This window comes from Phocoena sinus, chromosome 16 (genome assembly GCF_008692025.1).
Source record: "Phocoena sinus isolate mPhoSin1 chromosome 16, mPhoSin1.pri, whole genome shotgun sequence".
In the NCBI taxonomy this organism is placed as follows: Eukaryota; Metazoa; Chordata; class Mammalia; order Artiodactyla; family Phocoenidae; genus Phocoena; species Phocoena sinus.
In genome coordinates this window covers 1,662,514-1,685,036 of record NC_045778.1, presented here as the reverse complement: position 1 = coordinate 1,685,036, position 22,523 = coordinate 1,662,514, and the positions used below count along the sequence as shown (strand labels likewise).

General features: G+C 42.2%; 1 protein-coding gene across 5 annotated transcripts in view; it reads right to left on the bottom strand.

The window, feature by feature from the left end:
• The window catches only part of RAB4A (RAB4A, member RAS oncogene family), a 75,157-nt gene that overhangs the window by 36,836 nt on the left and 15,798 nt on the right, over positions 1–22,523 (bottom strand). For 3 of the 5 annotated variants that reach the window (XM_032607428.1, XM_032607429.1, XM_032607427.1), the window contains exons 2-3: positions 6,814–6,894; positions 4,592–4,706 (exon numbers count right to left, since the gene is read on the bottom strand). In XM_032607428.1, the coding sequence (XP_032463319.1) occupies positions 4,592–4,706; positions 6,814–6,894 (196 nt within the window). The other 2 variants (XM_032607430.1, XM_032607431.1) reach the window with 2 other exon arrangements.

The following is a 22,523-nucleotide window of genomic DNA, read 5'->3' as shown; positions in this document are numbered from 1 at the left end:
CCCACCCTCCCTATCCCACCCCTCTAGGTGGTCACAAAGCGCGGAGCTGATCTCCCTGTGCTATGAGGCTGCGTCCCACCTAGCTATCTGTTTTGCGTTTGGTAGTGGATATATGTCCATACCGCTCTCTTTTCTCCCAACGCTCTCAACTCCGGTTTAATCCTCAGCTCAGCCTACTTCCGTAAGAGCCATCCGCCAGCCCGGCAACTCTGTGACCACAATGCACGCGTCACAGTCAACATCTCAGGCAGAACTCTGGCTCCCGGCCTACAGGCCCCTCCGGGAGGCGGCCCCGCCACCCACTCTGCTTACACAGCCAGGAATCTCTCCACCCACTCTGTGCCCATCACAAAGTGATGTGTCCCACAGTGGACACATCCGTCAGGACCCGTCTCACCAACTGGTCAGCTCCTACACCGTGCACGTCTCTACACCTTCACCAGCACCGTCCTGATCCGAACCACCAGCTCTGCCTGGAGCCCTGCCACGCGCGTCCCCTCGGTCACCTGTGGCCCTCAGCCCCTCTTCCAGGTCTTCCTCGAGGCCTGCAAGGCCCTGGTGCTCAGGGACTGGGGCTCAAGTTCAACCCCCAATGGTCAGTGATCGAATCGATCGTGCCTACGGACTGGAACCTCCCTAAGGACCCCTAAGAAATGAGGCTCAGACAGCTCCCGCCACCTCCCTGTTCCCCAGGCTGGGGTCCCGGTGGCTCCATCTTCCTCTCTTGGTTCCTCCCTTGTGTTGGTGAAGCATATCCTCCCGAAGTTTCTAAGGGAGAACATATCAAAGACCACCTTTGTTTCCCTCCATTCTTGTATAACTGAAGGTATTTCTGATTTTATTCTCACACTTAATGGAGAGTTTGGCTGAGTTCAGAATTTTAGGTTGGAAAAAAAATTTTTCACGTTGAGTTTTGAAGGCAAGGCTTTAGTTATCTTCTAGCTTCCAAGCGTTGTTGCTGAAGAGTCCGGTGCAATTCTCATTTTCGATTCTTGATATGTGATTTGCTCTTCCCTCTTGGAATCTTTTGGCATCTTCACTTCATCCCTGGTGTTGTGAAATTTTACGTGGCAGACCTGGTCTGGATTTTTCCCCCCTCATCTGTGTTTCGTGTAAGGTGGAATCTTACAGAGTCTCATTCCTCTAGTGGAAAATGTTCTTCAATTGTTTCTTTTACTGTTTCTTCTGCTCTTCTGTCTTCGGGAAGGCTTAACTGGTAAGGCCTTGAGCTTCCTGGACTGACTCTGTATGATTTCTTATGTTGTCTCTTTTTTTTTTTTTTCTTTTTTTTTTGCAGTACGTGGGCCTCTCACTGTTGTGGCCTCTCCCGTTGCGGAGCACAGGCTCCGGACGCACAGGCTCAGCAGCCATGGCTCAGGAGCCCAGCTGCTCCGCGGCATGTGGGATATTCCCGGACCTGGGCATGAACCCGTGTCCCCTGCATCGGCAGGTGGACTCTCAACCACTGAGCCACCAGGGAAGCCCTTATGTTGTCTCTTCCCTTTCTCATCTCAAGTTTACCGTTTCACTTTCTGGAAGGGCACTACTTTATTTAATATATTATTTTAATTTTGCTCTTTTTAAATTATAAGTTTGTTCTCATTCCCTGAACACAATATCTACTCTTATTGGTGAGGATACTGTAGTTTTAGTTTCTGTCTATTCCCTGAAAGTTTCTATTTTCTTTATTTTGGGCTCTTTCTCTTATCCTAAAAACTTCCGTCAAGTGTCTGCTGATCCTTGGTTGATCATTTATATTCAAGAACAAGGATGCCAAACTCTAAAAGACGCTCTTTATGTGTGGGCTATTCACTGTGAGATGGCTGGACAGAAATTGGGCTATTTCATTGGGGAAACAAAATGTTAGTATCTTTAAGCCTTTTCTTTGGGGCTATTTTTCTGCAGATAAGAATCGTTTCTCCTGCCTGAGACATACACACTTGGCTGCCAGCAGCTAAGGAAGAGGTGGGGGAAGAAGGTGAGGGTCAGCAGACTGTCACTTAATTTCTGTCTTTCCAGTCCTTGCCTCACTCATCCCTGCCCTCGGCTGGGCCTCTACTTTTAGTTTTTAGAGGAACCTCCATGCTGTTCTCTATAGTGGCTGCATCAACTTACATTCTCACCAACAGCACAGGAGGGGTTCGCTTTTCTCCACACCCTCTACGGCATTTATTGTTTGTAGACTTTTTGATGTTGGCCATTCTGACCAGTGTGAGGTGGTACCTCACTGTAGTTCTGATTTGCATTTCTCTAATAATTAGTGACACTGAGAATCTTTTCATGTGCCTGTTGGCCATCTGTATGTCTTCTTTGGAGAAATGTCTATTTAGGTCTCCTGCCCATTATTTGATTGGGTTGTTTGGGTTTTTTTGATATTGAGCTGCATGCTGTTTGTATATTTTGGAGATTAATCCTTTGTCAGCTGGTTCGTTTGCAAATATCTTCTCCCATTCTGAGGGTGGTCTTTTTGCCTTGTTTATGGTTTCCTTTGCTGTGCAAAAGCTTTTAAGTTTAACTAGGTCCCATTTGTGTATTTTTGCTTTTATTTTCATTATTTAAGGAGACGGATCAAAATAGATACTGCTGCGATTCATGCCAATGAGCGTCCTGCCTCTGCTTTTCCTGCAGGAGTTTTACAGTACCTGGTCTTACATTTAGGTCTTCAATCCATTTTGAGTTTATTTTTGCATATGGTGTTAGGGAGTGTTCTAATTTCATTCTTTTACATGTAGGTGTCCAGTTTTCCCAGCACCACTTATCGAAGAGACTGTCTTTTCTCCATTGTATATTCTTGCCTCCTCTGTGGAAGATTAATTGATCATCGGTGTGTAGGTTTATTTCTGGGCTCTCTATTCTGTTCCACTCACCCATATGACCATTTTTCTGCCAGTACCACACTGTTTTTTTTTTTTTTTTAAATAAGAAAGTCCTTCTAAGTCTGTCCAAGGTACTTTCTCTTTTTTAAAAAATAAATTTATATATTTATTTATTTATGGCTGCGTTGGGTCTTCATTGCTGAGCGTGGGCCTTCTCTAGTTGCAGCGAGCGGGGGCTACTCTTCGGTGTGGTGTGTGGGCTTCTCATTTCGGTGGTTTCTCTTGTGGCAGAACACAGGCTCTAGGTGTGCAGGCTTCAGTAGTTGTGGCACGTGGGCTCAGTAGTTGTGGCTTGCAGGCTCTACAGCGCAGGCTCGGTAGTTGGTGGCACACGGGCTTACTGGCTCCATGGCTTGTGGGATCTTCCCAGACTAGGGCTCGAACCCATGTCCTCCGCATTGGCAGGCAGATTCTTTTTTTAAAATTTTATTTTTATTTATTTATTTGTTTATTTTTTTGGCTGTGTTGGGTCTTTGTTTCTGTGCAAGGGCTTTCTCTAGTTGTGACGAGCAGGGGGCACTCTTCATCGCGGTGCGCAGGCCTCTCACTATCGTGGCCTCTCTTGTTGCAGAGCACAGGCTCCAGATGTGCAGGCTCAGCAGTTGTGGCTCATGGGCCCAGATGCTCCGCGGCATGTGGGACCTTCCCAGACCAGGGCTCGAACCCATAGTCCTCTGCATTGGCAGGCAGATTCTTAACCACTGCGCCACCAGGGAAGTCCTACCACGCTGTTCTGATTACAATAGCTTTATAGTAATACTGTCTGAAGTCTAGTTATGATACTTTTTTTTTTTTTTTTTTTTTGCGGTACGCGGGCCTCTCACTGTTGTGGCCTCTCCCGTTGCGGAGCACAGGCTCCGGACGCGCAGGCTCAGCGGCCACGGCTCACGGGCCCAGCTGCTCCACGGCATGTGAGACCTCCCGGACCGGGGCACGAACCCAGGTCTCCTGCATCGGCAGGCGGCCCTCTCAACCACTGCGCCACCAGGGAAGCTCTAGTTACGATACTTTTGAAGCAAATAATTATTGAGCATTTAAAATATTATACCTGACTTTAAGTGAAATGCTTGCACTGGGATTGAGTTTTATTTAACTGCATTTTGTAACTGTGAATATCTGTTCTGTTTGACTTTCTGTATCTATTCAAAAAAACACAACTAAAATATTAATCTACTTTCCTGCTTTAGTAGTTACAGAATATCAAACATGGAACCTATCTGCTGTGGACTGTGGTCATCATTCCAAACGTCAATCATGACTTCAGCATAATACAAGTGCTGAGGAGAGAATATTCTGTGGAATGTTTTAATGTAAAGCAAAACCAACCCCCAAAGAGGTTTTAAAAAATTCTCCTTTTAAAGTGAAATACAGAGAAAAATTGTTTGTGCTATTACTTTGCCTTGATTTTAATCCAAAAGTAATGTGTGGAATATGCAATGCCACGACCTCCTAATGTACCACTAGGTCCCAAAGAATAAATTCGCCTCCAAATTAGGACGCATGCACTCGGAAGAGATTCTAACGTATTCTTTCGTAAATCAATCCTGTGTGGAGAAAAACTGACTTTTAGCTTGTCTTAAAGCTTCCAGAGGTGAACTTTCTAAAATCTGTGAGGGTGCGGGGAGGGAGGAGGGGACCACATACATTATGAGAATATAATTGATTATTTCAAACCCACTTTTCAACTATTTTTATTAAGTTAGAGAAAAAGCTACCTGAATCGCTCTTGGCCTGCTGTGTCCCATATCTGTAACTTTACATATTTACCACCAACATTTATTATCTTTGAGCCAAATTCCACTCCTATTGTGTGATTTGAGTCATCTTTGACTGAAAAAGAAAAAGAAATTTTATTTTAGGACATTAGGGAAACAGGCTTATAGATTTACACAAGTAACAGTGAAATCAAGAGTGCTGTCAATGGAAAATGTAATTTACTGTCGCCATTCATTTCTCCAACAGTCAGATGCTAATAAGCACTCACTGTTTTAAACAGAATACACACAGTTCCTGTTCTCAAAGAGACAATAAAGCTTCTTCTCAAAACACCTAAACAAGCCATGTAGCTGAGGCTTGGTGGCCACGCCATGTAAGACCACATCTACCTGACCGCCGCTGAGGTTCTCGTGAATGGCAACTGCACAAAATACTGGGTACCATCTTGGAGGGCTTACTGCCCAGTGACAGACTGCACCTTGGCCAATGATCGTTTCAACTATTCGGACGAACATTCTAAAGAAATAGAAGTAAAGGGAAGGAAAGGCACCGTGGCCCAAGAAAGAAACTTGATGCTCACCCAAGATTAAGGGAAAAAGAAGAAAAGATAGAGCAAAAAACTCAGAACAAACACACCCCAAACCAAGACCTCTATGCACGTTACAGCTGCTGAGTTTCATGGACTCGAGTATTGTGTGTGGCAATCATTTGGAATGAATTTGCTGGAGAAATCAATACTGTCTGAATGGGCAGGGAGGTTGGCAAAATAAGTAGTTTGCTAAACCCAACTGGAATAAGCTGTCTTATAAAAGAAAATTTCTGTGATGTGAAAGGAAAAGAAAAAACAAATATCCTGGCTACACAGTCCATGGACTGGTTTATATTTTATAACTATAGGATAAAATTTAATTGTACCAGAAACCAGGGCGCCATCTGACAGCTGTGTTTGTTCATTGCTCCCTGGGGGCCTGGGGGGGGAAAGGGTCTGATTCCAGCAGCTTGTCTCAGGCCCAGACAGTGCAGACCGGCGTGGACATCCGCTGGTGTCCAGCTACTGGGCCAGCCTGGCGGGAGAAGCCTTCGAAGGCAGTAACGAAAGGCCAAGGGCATCCTGATTAAGACACAGCTACGAGAGCAATACGGTGAAGCCTCCTTATGTCATTACTGTGGGCGTGAGGGGTGAGGGGAGGATGTGAAGGGAGAGTGTCCGCCGAGGCCGGGCACCTGGCCCAGCGTCCCCTCTTCTGGGATGGAGCAATGCAAAGTCTGGGTAACTCGTACAGAACCCCAGGCCGCCCAGCGGGTGAACACCCGTCAAATTCAAAAGGGGCTGAGCCACGCTGGGTCCGTGCCACTACATGAAGGTTCCAACAAGCTCCTGGTCGATGGAAATGGAAGCAGCAGAAAACACTTCTAGAATCTTATTCTTCAGAGCTCTTTCCCAGGACACCCTTTGCTGCCTCTGTCTCCACCGCCCGCCACCTAATGCATCTCACACATTCTTACTTAAGAGGTGCTTCATTAAGTGAGATTAATTTTCTGTGCTCGGGCCTTCACCTGACTGCCTCTAGACAGACAGGTCATTCTCCACAATTCTTTCCATTACTATATAAGCACGGCTTATTTTAAGGGCCTTTTAAACCTACCGTCTTTTACAGTAGCTTGGAATACAAAATTCAACCTCTCTCACCAACACAGGGCAAGTCAACGGTACAAGATATTTTCTGTGGTCGAAAGGCCTGGGTTTGAGTCTAACATGCACCGTTCCTAGGTGACCATCCCAAGTGCACACACCAAGTCCTGTAAACCTCTGTTTATTTACCTGTAAAACAGGACTGATGACGATAGCTGCCTTAAGGACAATACAAGGCCGCTGGGGAGCAAATGCTATCTTATCCAAAATGTACAACTAGGGTTCTCAGGCCACTCCTGCCACGAAACAGAATTCCACAGCATCATACTGTATTTTAGTGTCTGGAAAATGTACAGGACAATGCACTACATAACGAACAATGACCCACTACGCAACTGAAATGCTAAATGAAAAATCAGATTACTAAACGTTTAATAACATAAACTTTTTATGTCATTTAAAAATACTTTTAAACTATGACATTTTCCCTGGAAACGTATTCGGAAGTTCTGTCCTAAACAAATCTGCACAAGAGTGCGCTCTCGGGAGAAGACACGCAAGAAACGCTGACCATGTGACGTCACTTACATTTGTTTTCAATAAACTGATGAAGCAAGCAAGACTTGCCGGTCCCCGCGTTCCCAATAACCAAGAATTTAAACAAAAAATCTGAAAAACAGAAAGAGACCGTGAAACAGAACTTTAGAGCAGGTGCTGCGAACTTAGACTACAATCATAAAATTTAATGAAATCTCAGTTAATATAAAAGAGAGGTAACTGAATATTTTGTGAAAATGGCAATAAACACACTGACTTACCTTTCCAACTTTTCGATACATGGCTTATGTGCTAACCGAGTGCCTTTTCAAACCGCTCTGGGGACAATTTCTTTTGATACTGGAAGTTTGAAAACTCCTCTTGTAATGACTGAAATCTCTTTGCTATTCAAATAAATACACACACAGTGACAAGCAAAAATCGCCTAGAAATTGCAATTCTTCTGTACAAAAGAAAAAACCTGGTAGACTTATAGGCTTCGAGAAGTCCACTCCTTTCTTCTTTCACAAACAGGTATAAGTTCTCCCTGCACTTGCAGACTTCTGTGGCCTTGCCTTCATTCCTGTGTCTGTGACCTTTGGGAAGGCCGGCCTAAGCCCAGGGGTTTGGGTCAGCACTCCGCGTGTGATATTCGTCCCATTCAATATAGAGAGAGCTCTTCACTTCTTCTTTACACAGGGGAATAGATTTAATTTGGGATCCTACTTTCCATAAACTGGAAATAGAGGCTTCTAGAATGGAATCTGTGAATCGGAATGATGGGGCATCGGTAGCCTGACCCTGGCTTGGTGATTCCTTTTGCTTTTTCTGTTGGCGAAGAGCTCTAGTTCTGTTCAGCCTAGCGCTGCAGGCACCAAGCCCCTCTCCACCCTCACACTTAGACCCCGACCCACATCTGCTGAGCCCCGGCTGCCAGGCTCAGCCCGTGGCCCTGAAGGGCCTGCTCCACATTCCTGGTTCTGTTGGGGGCACCTCTGAAGGTGTCACCTCCACACTCCTGTTTCAGACCCGACCACGCGCTCCCAGCCCTGGTTCCTTCCCCCCCACCACCCACCCAGCGGAGCACAAACGGTCAATTTGTTTGCTGGTGCTTGGTCCAGCCCTGTTCCTAAGAACTACTGTACTTATCACCCAAAGGTCAAGCCTACTCAACCTCTCGTGCTTTTCAAATAGTTACAGGCAATTAAACTTGCAGGACAGTGCTATTCACAATTGTTAGCATTTAAAAATACCTACAGTTTTATGCATCTCACTGCCTGTTTTGAAAGCATGCCACACCAGGGTTCATAACAGCACTAGTCACAGTCGCCAGAAGATGGAAGCCACCCAACGATAAACAAAATGTGGTACATACATGCATTGGAATATTATTCAGCCTTAAAAAGGAAGGAAATTCTGATACAGGCTACAACATGGATGACCTTTGATTGTGCTAAGTGAACTAAGCCAGTCACTAAAGGAGAAATACCAGAAGAGTCCATTTATATGAGGTACCCAGGGTGGTTGAACTCACAGAGACAGAACGTAGAAGGCTGGCTGCGAGGAGGCTGGGAGAGGGGAAATGGGGAGTCAGGGTTCAATGGATATGCGTATCGGTTTGAGAAGATGAAAAAGTTCTGGAGATGGATGGCGGCGATAGTTGTACAACAATGTGAGGGTACTTAAAGCCACTGAACTGTTGATTTTAAAATGACAAATCTCATGCTATGTATATTTTACCACACATACAAAATAAAATACACAAGTCTCATCATTGTCACTGAACAGCTTTTACAGCCCAAGAAATTAAGATTGCCAGGTTAAAATGAAAATACTGAAATTTCTCAATCTTGTTCAATATCCTCTTCTATTTAAGAAATAAAGCCTAATACATTACATAGGTTGTAAACACTGGAAGATGAGAACCAGGTAAAGATGCTGCCAATAATATAGGCAAAAGTAAGTCTTGAGAGCAAAAATAATTTATATATACAAATGCGAATGTTTCTCATGTTTTATATGCACGTAGTAAAAGGAGTTTCACAAATCCATCTAATCCTGAAACAAAAACTCATAGATCTAAGCACAGTCTTTGGCTTAATGCTTGTTCCATTATTATTTTCTGCTTTGGAAGTTTTGCTTAAATGGACTCTATTATGGTAATCGCTTTCCAGATTATACCACAACCTCAACAGGTAAAAGGGTAACATATCAACTGACTTGCACCTTGCTGGACAAAAGACAAGTAAGATGTGTAATTTCCATATGTAAAAATATTTAATTCCTCCAAAAAACTCTTCACACTCTGAATCTTGTAGCTCCAAGAGGTAAGTTTTCATACTTAAATAGAAAACCCTATTTTTGAAAACCCTCTTGGGTTAAACAACTAGAAATGCTGGAAAAAATATATCATATTTAAAAAAGACACACAGCTGACCTTTTAGGAAAGAAAAGGAAATCTCTAGATGCTTGGAACTGGAAAAAGCAGTAGGGGCCCCAGATGGAGGGTTGTCAGTATTGAGTTTTAACATCTGTGGGACAGGATTCAAGTGCTTGTGCCCATGTGAAGGAAGGAGTAGAGAGCTGAATCTGAACAAGTGAAGGACAGGCTGGAAAAATCCTCTCACCAGCTCAGGAGGACAAGGAACCTTCTCTGACTCTGCCTGACCTCTCAGCAGGATCAGCAGAAAAACATTACGCTCTGAAGATTTATCATGGGCTGGCTCCACAGGTGAGTGTGAAATTCAAACTTAAAAAACATGTCGACAAGGAACCTCCGAGCAAGAAAGTTAAAACAATAAAAATGGCCTTAGAAAGTGGTATCAACAGGATGCCTGGAAGATGCAAATGCAGGTCACTCTGGAAGGACACATCCTCAAACGGGATACATAGGAGACCCATGCTTACAGCTCCTCTGAAGACGAGCAATCCTCATGATCTAAAATTACAAAACATTCAAACAATCCATCATGAGTGAGTCAGCAACCCAAAGACATTACAATTTCAAGAATCTGATAAAAAAAAGAACCTGACAAAGTATACTCAGGATGACTAATACCATAAAAAAGGAACTGAATCCATACGAAAAGATGAATCCATAAAAAATGGTATAAAAGAAAAGATAGATTTCTAGAATGTGTCTGTCTAGAAATAAAAACTGCAGTCATTAAAAATAAATAGTCAGTGGGTGAGTTAAAGAGTAGGATCAACAAAACTAAGGAGAAAATTAGTGAACTGCAATCCAGACTGGAGAAAATTACTAGGAGGCAGAACAAAGAAATGAAGAGAGAGAAAATATGAGAGTTTAAGAAAAATGCAGAATTGAAGGGAAAGGTCCAACATATAGGTCTAGTACATATTCTGGAATGGAAAAAAAAAACAAAAACCAGAGAATGAGGTAGAGTCAATATTAAACTGTAAAAGCAATCAGCAAGAAAGGAAAAACTCCCTATTAAGAAACGAGGTTCCTTAACCCCAAAGGTCACCATCTTCACAGTGTTGGGGCAGGAGCACAAAAACAAGGAACTGTCTAATGTAGAATTCGATGTGCAAAAAATGACGCTTAACACCAAGGTAGACCTCTGCTTCCAAGAAGATGGGAGTAGAAGTACTTTTCCCCATTCCGCCTGCTCAGGACAACTTAGAACCCTAGACACTACATAGAAAAGAAACATAAGAAGACTTTGAAAAGTGTAGAGAAGGTGGCAAACTGCCCAGGGATCTTGGGGCCTGAGGAATGACACAGTGATGAGTCCCTTGGGTTTTTCCTTTTCCCTCGTATTTCCCAGACTTGGAGCTGAACAAGCTGGCAGCCTGGAAATGCCAATGGAGGCAGATTTTAAGAAGCCCCAACAAGAGCCTGCTCTCTCAAGTCATCGAACCAGGAAAGGGCAACCCAGCAAGAGAGAAACGTTTTACACAAAACTGCTCTACTCCAGACAAACGCTACAGGAAAAACTGTGGCCTCACGCCACCAATGCCAGCAAAGGCTGAGTGGGGAGCCGGACCACCACCCTTCTGAGGCTGCAGTGAGGTTCCCTGACGCCCCCAGCAGGGTGGTGTCCCAAGGCCAGGTACGGAGCCACAGTGCCCGTGGGGACATGTGGTCATGGGGTATGGGAGGCCGGACACCGGGACTCTCATCCCGGCCCAGCAGTACAAGGAACAGCCCTAGCCCTGGCCCTGGGTGTCCATGGGAGCTCGGCGGGCAGCCTGGGCTTCCATCTCACCCAGCAGTCACGGAGCAGCGCCCAAAAGCAGAGACGAGTTAAACAAGAGATTTAAATAAAAATCTAAGGTCTCATAACACAATGAAACAATGCCCAGAATTCAAACGGAAATCCTTCATTATATCAAGAACCAGGAAGATCTCAAACAGAAAGAAAAAATATTATCAACAGATTCCAGTGCCAAGATGATAGAGACGTCTGAAAAATCTGACAAAGATTGTAAAGCAGCCATCATGAATGCTTCAACAAGCAATAACAACATGACTGAAACAAATGAAAAGGAGAAATCTTCAGCAAAAAGAAAGGCTTAATAAAGAAAAAGAAGATATAAAGAAGAACAAAATGGACGTTCTGGAATTGAAAAATACAATAACTGATATATGTACCTCAGTGGATGGGCTCAAAACAAAATGGGACACAGGAAACAACCAGTGAACTGGGCTTCAAAATGATAGAAAAAAATCTTGAAAGCAGCCAGAGAGAAATGATACCTTACCTACAGGAAAAAAACAATCCAAATGACAACAGATTTCTCATCAGAAACCACTGAGGCCAGAAGCAGCACCAATATTTTTCAAGGGCTGAAAGAAAAGAACTCTCAATCCAGAATCTTATATCCTTATATCCTAAAAATATCCCAGAATGAAGGAGCGATCCAGACATTCTTAGAGGAAAAAAAGAACTAACAGAATTTGTCACCAACAGATCTACCCTAAAAGATGGCTAAAAAGGAAGCTCTCTAAACCAAAAGGAAAGGAGTTCCCTGGTGGTCCAGTGGTTAGGATTCCGGCCTTTCACAGCTGGTGCCCGGGTTCAACCCCTAGTCGGGGAACTAAGATCCCGCAAGCTGCGCAGCATGGCAAAAAACAAACAAACAAACCTGAAAGGAAGTGATAAAAGGAATCATGGAACATCACTGAAGGAAGGAAGACATGGTAAATAAAAATATGGGTAATTACAATAGGCTTTTCTTCTTCTCTTCTTGAGTATTCTAAAGTATGTTTGGGTGTTTAAGCAAAAATGGTAACACTGTTTGATGTGACTAAATATAAGAGGAGGAAATATTTAAGATGACTATATTACAAGTGGGGGAGGGTGAACGGATGCACAGGTCTACCCCAGAGATACTGCGGGTTCAGTTCCAGACCACTGCAATAAAGCAAAAATCACAATAAAGTGAGTGACACAAATGTTTTGCTTTCCCAGTGCATATAAAGTTATGTTTACACTATCTTGTAGTCTATTAAGTGTGCAATAGCATTCTGTCTAAAAACACAATGTACATACTTTAATTAAAAAAATACTTTATTGGTAAAAAATGCTAACCATCATCTGAACCTTCAGCAAGTCATAATCTTTTTGCCACAGGAACATCAAAGATCACTGATCACCATGACAAATATAATAATAATAAAAAGTCTAAAATATTTTGATTATTACCAAAACGTGACCCAGAGACACAAAGTGAGCAAATGCTGTTGGAAAAATGATGCCAACAGACTTTCTCAATGTAGAGTTGCCACAAACTTCAATTTGTAAAAAACACAGTCTCTGTGAAGCACAATAAAACAAGGTATGCCTATAAGAGAAGGCAAGGTTTTTATGTTTCACTCGAATGTAAAATGATGACACCAGTAGACTGTGATATGTATATATAATGTGATACCTAGAGCAACCACTAAAAAAGCAATGCAAAGAGATATACTCAAAAACATTATAGGTAAATCAAATGGAATTCTAAAAAACGTTCACATAAACCACAGAAAGACTAGAAAAAGAAAAGAGAAAATGAAAAACAGAACAGAAAGCAAAAATATAAAATGGCAAAAATAAATTCTAATAGATCAATTATATTAAATGTAAACTATATAAATATATCAAGTAAAAGACAAAGATTGGCAGACTAGTTGAAAAAACATGACCCAACTATAAGCTGCCTACAAGAAACTCCCTTCAATTATGATGTTCAGGCAGGGTGAAAGTGAAAGGATGGAAAAAGGTATATCACACAAATATTAATCAAAGTAAATCATTATCATTATCAGCTACAACAGGCTTCAGGGCAAAGGAAATGACCAGAGAAAGAAAGTGTCGCTATATAATGAAAAAAGGGTATTCCACCAATAAGACATAGGAAGCCTCAATGTGTGCACCAAAAAACAGAGCTACAAAATACATCAAACTAAAGCTTGATAGAACTGAAAGGAGAAACAAACCCACGATTATGGCTGAGACTTCAACACCCCTCTCTCAACACTGATAGAACAACTAGACAGAAAATCAGCAAAGACACAGAAGAACTCAGCTTAGTCAACCAAGAGGATGGAGTCAACATTTACAGAACACTCTGCCCAACAAGAGTGGGACACATATTCTTTCCAAGGGACGATGGAACGTAAATCAAGATGGACTATATACCCTTGGCCATAAAACAAACCTCAACAAATTTAAAGGAATTGAAATCATATAAAATGTGTTTTCCAACCACAAGGGAATCAAACTAGAAATTCATAATATAAAGACAATAAGAAAATCTCCAAATACTTGGATACTAACCAATCCACGTCTAAATAACCCATGATTTAAAGAAGAAGTCTCCTGGGAAATAGAAAAATACACTGAGCTGAACTGAAATGAAAATATAGCTTATCAATACTTGTGGGTTACAACTAAAGCAATGCTGAAAGGAAAATTCAGAGCACTAAATGCATATATTAGAAAAGAGGAAAAGTCTAAATCAGTTATCTAAGCTCCTACCCTCAAGAACACAGAAAAAGAAGAGCAAAGTAAATAAAGCAAGTAGAAGGAAGAAAATAAAGAGCAGACATCAGTGAAACTGAAAACAGAAAGACAAAGAAAATCCATAAAACAAAGAACTGGTTCCTTGAAAAGATCATTAAAATTGATAAACCTCTAGCAAAACTGGTGAGTTCAAGGTCTGGGGCAGATCAAGGGAAAAGACAGGACCTTGAGATGGTCACAGCACTCACCGCCTTCATTTGGGTAGCACTTTGACCGGCTGCATGGGAGGGAAGCCAGACAGCACCTGCTAGAGGCCTGTCACAGCCCCAGTGTGTCTAAGCAAGAGTTTGCAGATGACAGCGCGGCTTCACAGGGTATTCAAAGCAGGCAGCCTCTGAATGGCTAAAAATATGCGTATTGGGGCTATATTTAAAGCACCTGAGTGTGTAAGAATGGAGTTTGGTGCTGGCAAGGCTTTGAACTAACGTCTCAGCTTGCTGTGAAGAACGCCACAGAGATACCAACATGAAGGACCATCTTTAACTCATTTATGTAACAAAGACTCACAACAACAACAACAAAGGGAGGACGCGCAGAGCCAATCTCAGGTCGCAGCACTACAGACCCAGCAGGGCAACGAAGGAGTAACAAGAACAGCTCCACATACTTTAATTTGACTTCTTAGATGAGATGGACCCATTCTTCAAAAACACAAAGTAGTACAACTCAGCCAATAAAATAGATAACTTAAATAGCCACATAACTTAAGGAAACTGAATCTGTAATTTTAAAACTAACAAAAAAGAAACATTTAGGCTGGATGGTTTTACTAGAGAATTCTATGAACATTTAAAAAAAGAATCAACACCAACTCTATATAACATCTTTGAGAAAACTGAAGAGGAGGGAACCCTTCGCTAATTATTTTATGAAGCTAGTATTTCCCGATACCAAAGCCAGAAAAAGACAGCCTTAACACAACACAGATGACAGAGCAGTATCTCTTATGCACATTAACAAAATATCAGCAAAAAGAATTCAGTTTTACATATATAAAAAGTATACACTAAGAACAAGTGGGCTTTGTTTCAGGGACGACAGGCTGTTCAATATTTGAAAATCAATCAGTGTAATTTCTCTACTAACAGGCTAAAAAGGAAAAATCACACGATTATATCAATTGATGCAGCAGAAGCATTTTGTCAAAGTCAACACTCATTCATGATAAAAACACTCAAAAAAACAAAAAAAGACAGCAACCCAGAGAGGAACTCCCTCAACGGATAAAGAGCATTTTAAAAATTCTACCGCTAACCTTACACTGAGCGGTGAAAGACTGCTTTCCCGCTAAGATCAGGAACAAAGTAATAATGTCCGCTCTCACCACTCTATTCAATATCATACAGTAAGTTCTAGCCAGTGCAGCGAGGCATAAGGAAACAAAGGCACACAGATCAAAAAGGAAAAAATAAAATTGTTCCTATTGGCAGACAATATGATTGTCTACATAGAAAATCCAAGGAATCAAAAAAAACCCCCAAAACCCCAAAACCCTCCTATAACTGATAAGTGAGTTCAGCAAGGTCCAGATTGTAGGATACAAAAATCAATCGTATCTCTCCATACTAATGACAAACACATGAGTGTCAAAATTTAAAATATAACACCACTTGCAATCACTGGAAAAAAAAACTCTGGCATAAGTCTAACAAAAACATGTAAAGGGTTTCTATGATAAAAAATACTGCACGATGCTGATGAAAGAAAAAAAAGGAAATCTAAATAAACAGACATACTGTGTTCACGGATTAAAGACTAGACAAAGTAAAGATGCCAATTCATTCCTATTTCTAGCAAGACTTTTTGGTACATAGAGACAAGATTATTCTAAAATTTATATGGAAAGACAAAGGAGCTAGCATAGCAAAAACAATTTTGAAAAAGAAAAACAAAGTGGAAGCAATCACCTTACCTGAGTTATTATGTAACTACAGCAATCACACTGTGAGGGACTGATGGGGGAGACACATAGATCAATGGAACAGACCAGAACCAAGAAGTAGACCTACATTAATACGTCCAACTGCTTTTGAAAGTGCAAAAATCATTTCACAGAAGAAAGTGAGACTTTTCAACAAATGGTGCTGAAGCAACTGGACATCCACGGGGGAGAAAAAAGAACTCTGACCTAAGCTTTATATCTTATGCAAAATTAACTGAAAATAGATCACGGACTTAAAAGGTAAAACATTACTATGAAACTTTTAGGAAAAAATAGGAGAAGAGCTTCAGGATCTATGGCTAAGCAAAGAGCTCTTAGACTGGACACCAAAAATAAATAAATAAACAAAATAAAATAAATAATAATAAAAATAAAATAAAATCCAGAAAAGGAAAAACTGATAAACCTGACTTCACCAAAATTGAAAATTTTTGCTTTGTAGAAAACCTTGCTAAGAGAATAAAAAGACAAGCTACAGACTGGATGAAAAGATCTGCAAAATATCCAACAAAGGACTAGCATCTAGAATATATTCATCAATTAAAAAAAAACCCTCTCAAAACTCCACAGTAAAAAAATTCAAACAACTCACCATTAGAATTAATAAATGAATTCAGTAAGGTAGCAGGATACAAGATTAAATACATAAATCTGTTGCATTTCTTTACACTAACGATGAAATATCTGAAAGAGAAAGTAAAAAAAAAAAAATCCCATTTAAAATTTCATCAAAAAAATATCTAGGGGGCTTCCCTGGTGGCGCAGTGGTTGAGAGTCCGCCTGCTGATGCAGGGGACACGGGTTCATGCCCCAGTCCAGGAAGATCCCACATGCTGCCGAGTGGCTGGGCCTGTGAGCCGTGGCCGCTGAGCCTGTGCGTCTGGAGCCTGTGCTCCGTAACGGGAGAGGCCACAACAGTAAGAGGCCCACATACCGCAAAAAAAAAAAAAAAAAAAAAATATCTAGGAATAAACTTAACCAAGGAGGTGAAAGACCGATACACTGAAAAATATAAAACATTGATAAAGGAAATTGAAGCTGATTCAAAGAAATGAAAAGATATCCCACACTCTTGGATTGGAAGAATTAATATTGTCAAAATGTCCATACCACCCAAAGCAATCTATAAATGTAGTGCAATCCCTATCAAATACCCATGACATTTTTCACAGAACAAGAATAACAATCCTGAGATTTATATGGAACCAAAAAAGACCCATAATTGCCAAAGCAATCCCGAGGAAAAAGAACAAAGCTGGAGGCATAACCCTTCCAGACTTCAGACTATACTATAAAGCTATAGTAATCAAAACTGTGGTATTGGCACAAAAACAGACATATAGCCCGATGCAATAGAACAGAGAGGCCAGAAATAAACCTACAGTCAATAAATCTATGACAAAGGAGACAAGAATATAAAGTAGAGAAAACACAGTCTCTTCAACAAGTGGGGTTGAGAAAGCTGGACAACTACATGTAAATGAAATCAGAACACTCCCTCACACCATATACAAAAATAAACTCAAAATGGTTTAAAGACCTAAAAATAAGACATGACACCATAAAACTCCTAGACGAGAACATAGGCAAGACATTCTTGGACATAAATGGTTGCAATATTTTCTTAGAAATAAGAAATAAAAGCAAAAATAAACAAATGGGACCTAATCTATCTTAAAAGCTTTTGCACAGCAAAGGAAACCATCAATGAAATGAAAAGATAACCTACAGACTGAGAAAAAATATTTGCAAATGATGAGACCAACAAGGGGTTAATCTCTAAACTATACAAACAGCTCATGCAGCCTAATATCAAAAAAACAAACAACCCAATCAAAAAATGGGTGGAAGATCTAGATAGACGTTTCTCCAAAGAAGACATACAGATGGCCAACAGGCCCATGCAAAGATGCTTAGCATCACTGATCATCAGGAAAATGCAAATCAAAACTACAATGAGGTACCACCTGACACTGGTCAGAATGGCCATCACCAAAAAGTCTACAGGAGGGGGCTTCCCTGGTGGCGCAGTGGTTGAGAATCTTCCTGCTAATGCAGGGGACACGGGTTCGAGCCCTGGTCTGGGAGGATCCCACATGCCATGGAGCAACTAGGCCCGTGAGCCACAACTACTGAGCCTGCGCGCCTGGAGCTTGTGCTCGGCAACAAGAGAGTCCGCGATAGTGAGTGGCCCGCGCACCGCGATGCAGAGTGGCCCCCGCTTGCCACAACTAGAGAAAGGCCTCGCACAGAAACAAAGACCCAACACAGCAAATAAATAAAATTAGTAAACTCCTACCCCCAACATCTTTAAAAAAAAAAGTCTACAGGAGGAGCTTCAAGATGGCAGAAGAGTAAGATGCGGAGACCACCTTCCTCCCCACAAATACATCAGAAATACATCTACACGTGGAACAACTCCTACAGAACACCTACTGAACGCTGGCAGAAGACCTCAGACCTTCCAAAAGGCAAGAAACTCCCCACGTACCTGGGTAGGGCAAAAGAAAGAAGAATAAACAGAGACAAAAGGATAGGGACGGGACCTGCACCAGTGGGAGGGAGCCGTGGAGGAGGAAAGGTTCCCACACACTAGGAAGCCCCTTCGCGGGCGGAGACTGCGGGTGGCGGAGGGGGTCAGCTTCGGAGACGCGGAAGAGAGCGCAGCAACAGGGGTGCGGGGGGCAAAGCGGAGAGATTCCCGCACAGAGGATCGGTGCCGACCGGCACTCACCAGCCCGAGAGGCTTGTCTGCTCCCCCGCCGGGGCGGGCGGGGCTGGGAGCTGAGGCTCGGGCTTCTGTCGGAGCGCAGGGAGAGGACTGGGGTTGGTGGCGTGAACACAGCCTACAGGGGGTTAGTGCGCCACGGCTGGCCGGGAGGGAGTCCGGGAAAAGTGTGGAGCTAACGAAGAGACAAGAGACTTTTCTTCCCTCTTTGTTTCCTGGTGCACGAGGAGAGGGGATTCAGAGCGCTGCTTAAAGAAGCCCCAGAGACTGGTGCGAGCTGCGGCTAAAAGCGCGGACACCAGAGACGGGCATGAGACGCTAAGGTTGCCGCTGCCGCCACCAAGAAGCCTGTGTGCGAGAACAGGTCACTATCCACACCTCCCTTCTGGGGAGCCTGTGCAGCCCGCCACTGCCAGGGTCCCGGGATCCAGGGACAACTTCCCCGGGAGAACGCACGGCGGGCCTCAGGCTGGTGCAACGTCACGCCGGCCTCTGCAGCCGCAGGCTCGCCCCGCACTCCGTGCCCCTCCATCCCCCTGGCCTGAGTGAGCCACAGCCCCCGAATCAGCGGCTCCTTTAACCCCGTCCTGTCTGAGCGAAGAACAGACGCCCTCCAGCGACCTACACGCAGAGGCGGGGCCAAATCCAAAGCTGAGCCCCTGGGAGCTGTGAGAACAAAGAAGAGAAAGGGAAATCTCTCCCAGCAGCCTCAGGAGCGGCGGATTAAATCTCCACAATCAACTTGATGTACCTGCATCTGTGGAATACCTGAATAGACAACGAATCCTCCCAAATTGAGGAGGTGGACTTTGGGAGCAACGATATATGCATTTTTTCCGCTTTTTCTCTTTTTGTGAGTGTGTATGCTTCTGTGTGTGATTTTGTCTGTATAGATTAGCTTTTACCATTTGTCTGGTTTTTTTTTATTACTTAAAGATTTTATTTCTTAATAATGATTATTTTTAATAACTTTTATTTTACTTTATTTTATCTTCTTCTTTCTTTCTTTTTTTCCTCCCTTTTATTCTTAACCGTCTGGGGGACAGACTCTTGGTGCTCCAGCCAGGAGTCAGTGCTGTGCCACTGAGGTGGGAGAGCCAAGTTCAGGACACTGGTCCACAAGAGACCTCCCAGCTCCGCGTAATATCAAATGGCAAAAATCTCCCAGAGATCTCCATCTCAACGCCAAGACTCAGCTCCACTCAATGACCAGCAAGCTACAGTGCAGGACACCCTATGCCAAACAACTAGCAAGACAGGAACACAACCCCATCCATTAGCACAGAGGCTGCCTAAAATCATAATTAAGGCCACAGACACCCCAAAACACACCACCAGACGTGGACCTGCCCACCAGAAAGACAAGATCCAGCCCCATCCACCTGAACACAGGCACTAGTCCCCTCCACCAGGAAGCCTACACAACCCACTGAACCAACCTTAGCCACTGGGGACAGACACCAAAAACAATGGGAACTACGAACCTGCAGCCTGCGAAAAGGAGACCCCGAACACAGTAAGTTAAGCAAAATGAGAAGACAGAAAAACACACAGCAGATGAAGGAGCAAGGTAAAAACACACCAGACCTAACAAATGAAGAGGAAATAGGCAGTCTACCTGAAAAGGAATTCAGAGTAATGATAGTAAAGATGATCCAAAATCTTGGAAATAGAATGGAGAAAATACAAGAAACGTTGAACAAGGACCTAGAAGAACTAAAGAGCAAACAAGCAGTGATGAACAGGCAGAAGAACGGATCAGTGACCTGGAAGATAAAATAGTAGAAATAACTACTGCAGAGAAGAATAAAGAAAAAAGAATGAAAAGAATTGAGGACAGTGTCAGAGACCTCTGGGACAACATTAAACGCACCAACATTCAAATAATAGGGATCCCAGAAGAAGAAGAGAAAAAGAAAGGGACCGAGAAAATATTTGAAGAGATTATAGTTGAAAACTTCCCTAATAGGGGAAAGGAAATAGTTAATCAAGTCCGGGAAGTGCAGAGAGTCCCATACAGGATAAATCCAAGGAGAAACATGCCAAGACACATACTAATCCAACTATCAAAACTTAAATACAAAGAAAAAATATTAAAAGCAGCAAGGGAAAAACAAGAAATAACCCATAAGGGAATCCCCATAAGGTTAACAGCTGATCTTTCAGCAGAAATTCTGCAAGCCAGAAGGGAGTGGCAGGACATATTTAAAGTGATGAAGGAGAAAAAACTACAACCAAGATTACTCTACCCAGCAAGGATCTCATTCAGATTTGATGGAGAAATTAAAACCTTTACAGACAAGCAAAAGCTAAGAGAATTCAGAACCACCAAACCAGCTTTACAACAAATGCTAAAGGAACTTCTCTAGGCAAGAAACATAAGAGAAGGAAAACACCTACAATAATAAACCCAAAACAATTAAGGAAATGGTAATACGAACATACATATCGATAATTACCTTAAATGTAAAAGGATTAAATGCTCCAACCAAAAGACATAGACTGGCTGAATGGATACAAAACCAAGACCCATATATATGCTGTCTACAAGAGACCCACTTCAGACCTAGGGACACATACAGACTGAAAGTGAGGGGATGGAAAAAGATATTCCATGCAAATGGAAATCAAAAGAAATCTGGAGTAGCAATTCTCCTACCAGACAAAACAGACTTTAATACAAAGACTATTACAAGAGACAAAGAAGGATACTACATAATGATCAAGGGGTCAATCCAAGAAGAAGATATAACAATTGTAAATATTTATGCACCCAACATAGGAGCACCTCAATACATAAGGCAAATACTAACAGTCATAAAAGGGGAAATCGACAGTAACACAATCATACTAGGGGACTTTGACACCCCACTTTCACCAATGGACAGATCATCCAAAATGAAAATAAATAAGGAAACACAAGCTTTAAAGGATACATTAAACAAGATGGACTTAATTGATATTTATAGGACATTCCATCTAAAAACAACAGAATACACATTCTTCTCAAGTGCTCATGGAACATTCTCCAGGATAGATCATATCTTGGGTCACAAATCAAGCCTTGGTAAATTTAAGAAAATGGAAAACGTATCAAGTATCTTTTCCGACCACACTGCTATGAATTACAGGGAAAAATCTGTAAGAAATACAAACACATGGAGGCTAAACAACGTACTACTTAATAACCAAGAGATGACTGAAGAAATCAAAGAGGAAATAAAAAAATACCTAGAAACAAATGACAATGAAACCACAACTACGCAAAACCTATGGGATGCAGCAAAAGCAGTTCTACGAGGGAAGTTTATAGCAATACAATCCTACCTTAATAAACAAGAAAGATCTCAAATAAACAACCTAACCTTATACCTAAAGCAATTAGAGAAAGAAGAACAAAAAAAAAACCCAAAGTTAGGAGAAGGAAAGAAATCATGAAGATCAGATCAGAAATAAATGAAAAAGAAATGAAGGAAATGGAAATGATAGCAAAGATCAATAAAACTAAAATCTGGTTCTTTGAGAAGATAAACAAAATTGATAAACCATTAGCCAGACTTATTGAGAAAAAAAGGGAGAAGACTCAAATCAATAGAATTAGAAATGAAAAAGGAGAAGTAACAACTGACATTGCAGAAATAAAAAGGATCATGAGAGATTACCACAAGCAACTATATGCCAATAAAATGGGACAACCTGGAAGAAATGGACAAATTCTTAGAAATGCACAACCTGCCGAGACTGAATCAGGAAGAAATAGAAAATATGAACAGACCAATCACAAGCACTGAAATTGAAACTGTGATTAAAAATCTTCCAACAGGCTTCCCTGGTGGCGCAGTGGTTGAGAGTCCGCCTGCCGACGCGGGGGACACGGGTTCGTGCCCCGGTCTGGGAGGATCCCGCATGCCGCGGAGCGGCTGGGCCTGTGAGCCATGGTCGCTGAGCCTGTGCGTCCGGAGCCTGTGCTCCGCAATGGGAGAGGCCGCAGAAGTGAGAGGCCCGCATACCGCAAAAAAAAAAAAAAAAAAAAAAAAAAAAATTTCCAACAAACAAAAGC